This window comes from Electrona antarctica (assembly GCF_951216825.1).
Source record: "Electrona antarctica genome assembly, chromosome: 8".
NCBI lineage: Eukaryota > Metazoa > Chordata > Actinopteri > Myctophiformes > Myctophidae > Electrona > Electrona antarctica.
Window position 1 is genome coordinate 21,516,891 of NC_136789.1, and position 6,896 is coordinate 21,523,786.

A 6,896-nucleotide genomic window follows, 5' to 3' on the forward strand; every position below is an offset into this window, starting at 1 on the left:
AGCAAGTCTTTGTGCGTGCGTGCGCACGCATGTGTGCGCGGCGCGTGTGCGCAGAGCGTGCGTGTGTGTGCACGTGTGTGTGAATGGAGCGAGGAGACTGTTAAGAGAGATTTAATGGTGTGTATGCGCTAGTGCAGGTGCATGAAAGGTACGTATGCGTCTGTCATACAGTATTTCTCTTGATGTGATTATGAAGTGGATATTTATTGATAATGTAATGTCCTGTGTACACACATGACATTCTGCTGTCCCCAACATTAACAGTAAACAACAAACGATATCGAGGTCACTGTATGTCAACTTCTGCATGTCATCATTGCTCAAAAGGTGCACAGACCTCTGTCCTCTGACCTCTGAACCCTATGAGACCTGGAACATCTATACTGTACGATGCCGGAAACACCTCTGTGTCACATTAGCATATATACAGTATATATAGCAACAAAATAATATAATCAGCCTCAACTTTACATGGGCTAATATGCTACGATTTTACAGAATGAGGAAGAAAAGGAGTTTGGTCCTGGTAATTTTAGGATTTTAACGATTTAACGATTCTGTTCTACTCCACTCTTGTCTAGCCTGGTCTAGTCTACTCTAGTGCATTCTCTTTTATGTAATTATGTAATAAAAATGTAAGTTGCTACAGTCAAATCTGGAGTGTTCATTAACTCTGAGAGAGTTGGACACACTGACTCGTAAGGAACATTTTTTACACTATCTTAACACTCCACATTTAAGATATATGTTCAATATGCATGCTCAATATTGAAAATTGTTATTCTGTGTGTTACTGTTATGTGTGAGCATGAGCAATAAATAGCAGGCCAGTTCAAATCTCTGGTCTCATGCGGCGAGAATACTGATTTGCAGGTTTTAGTGAGAATGCAGGAGTACAGTATGTGTGGATTGTCAGTGAGACCAGATCAGCACTAATTTTCTGGCAAGCCTGAAGCGGCTGAAGTATCCCAAAGGGGTTGCAGCAGAAGCAGACAAAGACATTTTGAAACATTTTGAGTTGACTATACCTGCAGCAAATCTAGCTACGGTGAATCGCTCTCTCCCCTATTACCTTAATTAAATGGTCTATTTTTGGTCTATTTTTAGTGCTAATGATCGATCGCCTCGTGATAAAGTTTACATTAGCATTGGGTTGCTAGGTGATATTGTCAACAGCAATGACGCACGCCATCTTGAACTTTGCACGCATCCACGCCCACTCTATCTGTTTCTTTCGATCACCTTTATCTCCAATTCCTTGTTCCGGATGGCAACAAGGTTGGAAACAAGGTTTATTCCACGGCCCATATCCGACGCTGTAATGGTCAGGCTTTCTCATCTCCGATCGATGAAAACTGAAACTGATGGATGCTTATAGTGAATGATGGGAGCTTAGAGGGAAACGTGTTCCACTAAAAAAAACAAGTTTTACACCTGTAAACCTTTAACCTGTAACCTTGGTGAAGTTGAACTTACGTAAATTGGTTGTAGATGGTACGGGCTGAATCACTCTCTTCCTTACATTAACAACTTTTTGTTAGAGCAGGCTCTTCTACTGAAATATTTAGATCCCATGGTAGGTATGACCACTAATGGTACCGCCCCGAAGGTCAAAATGTGCAGCTTTAAGCCAGACTCTACCATCGATTGAAACTAGCTCATCGACAAGCTTGCGGCCCATTGTGAGCTGGTAGATCTGCTATTTTCCCTGCAAAACTGACGTACGATGTGTACAAATTAAAAGTGGTGTAAGTGATGTGTTTTTGTTAAAGACAGCACTAATATGTACTCAGTTTGTCACACCACAAAATTATATGTGCAGCAATGTGTACAGAGCATTGTTTGCAGTAAGAAGACCATCCATGATTAGATTTTAATCATAGTAAATCTTAAATGGCCTTGGGAGTGACCAGTGACCCGTTTAAATCATATTCGACTCCTCGTGTCTAGGATTAATACTAAGCGCAGCATCTATTTCGTCAAGCTAAAGAAGAAACTGAACAGAAAGAAAGAAAGAAAGAAAGAAAGAAAGAAAGAAAGAAATAAAGAACTGACATATTGTGTTCCGGAGCACTGATCTCACGTCAGTCCATTGAGTTGCCAACTTCCTCATAAAAACTAAGGTAACCCCAACCTTTGGATTCCCCAGCCTAGACATAATGATGTCTGGGCACACAAGTTCAAGTTTTCACTTTTCTTCTACTGTGAAGCTATGGAGTGCTACGTTACAATCAGGAGCTTAACATCCCAGGGCTGAGATGACCGCTGACCTTTTAGACAAACAGAGTGGATTAGAGCCACGGTCACCCATATGGAAAACCAAACCAGTCAGCCGAAAGATAATCCCCCCACTTTCTATGGCAGATAGTCGGGGTTGTAATGATCTCAGACCCTGGACCTCTTCACTGCTGAAATGAACTGCCAACAGAACAGGAAGGCAGCCCTTTGCAAAGAGGGGAAAACGGGGAATGGGCTGAATGAAGTCCCTCCCGAACTTAAAACTATGCTTCAGCGTCAGCGTTTTAAACATGTCTACTGCAGTTTTGCTCTACCACATTTGTTTGCAGCCATTTAGAAAACCTGCCGTTTCCATTAGATGGATTTACTCCAGCAGCTAACTACTATGTATTGATTCTATGTTCTGTGTTCTATGTAACTGTGTGTAGGCCAATGAGATTCTCGGTTGTTCACAGATCATCAATAAAGTATAATTGTTGTTAAGGCTGCCTCCTCTGAGTTCAACGGCCCACACATTATTTAGCAGCGATGTTTTTGAGCAAGGCTGCTTTTGAATGTTGATTAGTTCTCCTGAAATATTGATTTGACTTGTGTGGGTATGTGCGTGTGTGTGTGTGTGTGTGTGTGTGCGCGTGTGGGGGGGTTGTGTCTGTCTTGCATGGCTGCAAATATCGATTTTCATCTTAGAGATTATTGTATCGATTACTTTCTAATAATCAAATTGTATTTTTTATCATTACGTTTTTCTATATTAATAAATCAATGCGAAAAAAATGCATTACAACTTATTATTTTATAATCAACTAAATAATTTAATTTGATTAACTGTTATGCTTTAGTGTGTTGTATATGATATTTATATGTGGAATTGAATTCATGAATATGCGATATTACATAGGGGGTCGCACTTCCCCACCACAAAAAACATCATCATCATCATATCAACCACACATTCTGAATTCTGTCACAAAAACTGTCAATAGGCCTACACAAACCACCAAAACCAATCTGTCACCAAGAGTAATCAATATGCTACTGTCAGCTACCAGTAAAGACTATTGACAACTATTTAAGCAGACACCAGTCTCATTAGGCAGACGTCTGTTATTTCATAATGTATTCATCAACATTTGTGTCAATAACTTGAATTGGAAACTGGCTTTAAATGGCAAGCCTTCCCAGGACACAAGTTATTGATTAGGTATTAAAACATCCAACACCCCCACCCACCCACCCATCCATCCATCCTAGGACACCTTACACACACACACACACACACACACTGACACACACACACACACACACACACACACACACACACACAGACAGACTTACCATTTGTCGATCTGCTCATGATGATGCTGTGACTGTGTTAGAATGTGGTTTTCCTGCTCCTGACCTGAAGGTTTCTCTGGTTCTGTCCAACAGTCTGGGGTGGAGTGTGTTGGTGTCACTTAATTCAGACTGTAGGCTATACCCTCCTGCCGACAGACGGGGAGACACCCAGGTCCCTATCCTACTACTGTTACTGTACCACACCACCACACTCCCGTCAACTGGCTGTCAAAACTCTCCACAGTCCACACGCTTTCTCTTTCTCTCAGCTCCTCTCCTCTTTCCCTCTCCGTTTCTCTCCTTTCTCCTCTCTCTCTCTCTCTCTCTCTCTCCCCCCTTCCTTCAGAAAAGCAGCAGGGTGCAGTATAATATCATATCTCTCCGGGTCAAGTGAATGAGCCTTGCGTTGTTCTGCTGGCTGCTGCTGCAACACCCTCTCTCCTGGACAAGCCGATTACTGAGTGCCACGCTGCTACAGCTCTCCTCCCCTTTGTAAACGACAGCCGGTTGCGGATTTGTCTAAATCCGGATTGAGACTGAGAGCACCGTGACGGGAGTCTGACTCTGACCCATCCTGCTCTCATCCCCTGCCCCACCGAGATCACGACCGAACCGCATAGCTCCCTATCGCATCATCCCCGGCACAGAATGAAAACGTCCCGAACGCCTTCAGACACTGCCAAAACCGGCAGCATTTCCATTCCATGCGAGCCGATGCTGATGAGTTTAGTTCAGTTTAGTTCATACAAAGTGAGAAGTGATACAACAGAGCGGCTGTACTGTCTGCCACGGACCAAGAGCGCCCAACAGTGTCCAAACTCCCAACTACTAGTAGCCTACTAGCCACCCCCGCACCACGCCACGCTGCGCACTATGCAACGCTAACGTGGGTGAAGATTGGGTCATGTCCCGAGTTGGTCCTTAAATTGTCAAAGTGCAATTTTTTTCTGAGAAAGTTGAAACTACAGTTTAAAATATGCACACGATAATAGCACTTGCTCTATCTATGATGATAGCCTCCTCAAGTCCTCCTGGGGTTCTGAAAGGACAGCTGAATGTGGTTGAAATAATAATGTCATCCACTCAGACACGCGCGGCTGAAATGGCCAATGAATGTGTATGTAAACAATTGATTATATTTATTGCCAAAACTGGAATTAGTTTATTGTTGTGATTCTGCGACAGGCAAAAACGAAAAAGGTGTTTTTCGTGATGCAGCTGAAAAGTTTCATCAGTTTTCTGATTCTGCGCTTTCATTCTGGTTAAGGAATGTCCGTCAGGGACAGTGAGACTGAGTAGCTTATTATTGCAGTGAGCTTGCTTGACGATGATAGCCTACTTATTGGGAGAACGCAGAGGAATCATCATGTAGTTACAGAGGGAAACCAGTAGGTGGCGGTGTTCATTAAGATTTGGTGAGTATTAAGTAGTCGCCCTGACTATCCACAGTGCAATCATTGCACCTGCAAAGGCTTATTTAGCATAGGCCTACTGCACATTACTTTTAAAAGGAAATTTTACGTCAGCTTCTGCATGAAATCCAACATTTGAAATAGTTTGAGTCTGTGGTTCCTTTGTCTAATTCTAATAGTTGTCCAAATTAAACTTTATATAGAGCAGTAAAATGTGTATTTAATTAAATGTAACATTTTAGAAAATACCAAAATAGGGATGCCAGGTATCTGTGTGTCACACAGTGACATCACATATACATGTAGATTGATGGGCGTATTTTGAGATGCACTCCTGAATGCACAACTGAAATGAAATTAAAAGACTATATTTACCCAGGGTATCTGGGCTAAGCTCAAGAACTTGTTTCCAGCCAGGCCCTGCTCATAGAACATTTCATCGTAGTGGTTCAATGCCTTGTTCAAGGGCACTTCAGCGGTGGTAATTTTAACGTGTCGGACCGCTGATTCGAACTGGCGACCTTCCGGTATCAAGACCGCTCCGCAATCCGTTCGGCCACCGCTGCCACTGGTTCGGCCACCGCTGCCATGTGCTATGTGACTGCCATCACATAGAGGACCCCAAAGATTCAACCTCTTTCATTTTCACAAACCTGTGTCTGACTATGTCTACTGTCCATCTGTGTACAGCTAATCTCCGGCACCGTTGGCTTGATCGCAGCAAAACTCACACACTCCCTGGATGCCAGAGCAGAACCTCTGCCCCAAATTTTTCACATGGGCCACCAGGAGGCCGATTTTTGCAAAACACATTTTTTGATAGTACTCCTACAGATTGTATCCAAACCATCACGCAAATCGGTACACAGTATCTCTATAGTCATTAATCGAAACGTGTCTTTCAGATTTTTCCTATTCCATCCTGATTGGCTAAGATTGGCTTCCAAAGTTTGCAGGAGTGGTGGTGAAAAACCTTTGCCCTACATTTCTCACATCTGCCTTTTATAGCGCCACCAGGTGGCAGACTTATGTAAAACATTTTTTTTTAAATATTACTCCTTCAGATTTGATCTAAATCTCTCGCAAATCGATGCACATGATCTCTATGTGATTAAGACAGATCTGTTTGAATTTTCATATTCCATCCTGAATACCGTCTGATTGCGGTGAAACCTTGCACGCAGATTCGCATTATGTTGAGGAACAAATGCCACCCTTTTAACCTTGCCCTATTATAGCACCACCAGGAGGCCAATTTCTGGAGACCTTTTTTTATATTACTCCTAAAAATGTTGTCCAAACATCACACAAATCGGTATTCAGTGATCTCTATAGTCAAGTGATTAAGACGGATCCGTCTGATTCTTCATACTGATTGGTGAATTCCGAACATTGCTGGCCCACAATAACCTACCTGACCTGGTGGAGACCTGCACTTTTTCTAGTTGTACAATAATTATGGTTCAGAATGACATATAGTCTGAATAAATAAAGCAAGTTTGGGGAGAACACATCTGATATAATAATTTAATTTTTAAAGGCACAAGATGCAAAGGAGAGAAGAAGGAAGAAGATGAATAGTAAAAGTATTGAAAAGAAGGGGAGAAGAGACTAAGAAGATGGAAGAGAACATGAAGATGGAGAGAAGGTGAGGGATTTGTTTGATCAAATTCAGACAAACGTTTTTATGATGCTTCCTTTTATTTGTTACAGTTAGAGTAACTAGGTGCATGAAATGTTAACTAGGCCTACAGTATAGGTGTTAAGTAGAAAATGTCCCTTTTCCTTTAGCATTCACTGACCACTCAGTAGTCAGCAACGTTACACGTCACAATTCTTTGCTCGTCTTAGCTAGCCCCATTGGGCTCCATAGCTTTTTTGAATTTGAAGATTGCATAGATGCTTCAAATG

At 42.2% G+C, this 6,896-nt stretch overlaps 1 protein-coding gene across 1 annotated transcript in view; it reads right to left on the bottom strand.

Annotated features, from left to right (window-relative positions):
* The window catches only part of LOC306928389 (actin-binding LIM protein 3-like), a 72,717-nt gene extending 68,903 nt beyond the window's left edge, over positions 1 to 3,814 (bottom strand). Inside the window, exon 1 of the mRNA XM_079508447.1 lies at positions 3,574 to 3,814. Within this exon, the coding sequence (XP_079364573.1) occupies positions 3,574 to 3,592 (19 nt within the window). The 5' untranslated portion in view covers positions 3,593 to 3,814. The remainder of the gene's footprint in view (positions 1 to 3,573) is intronic.
* Positions 3,815 to 6,896: the final 3,082 nt, after the last annotated feature.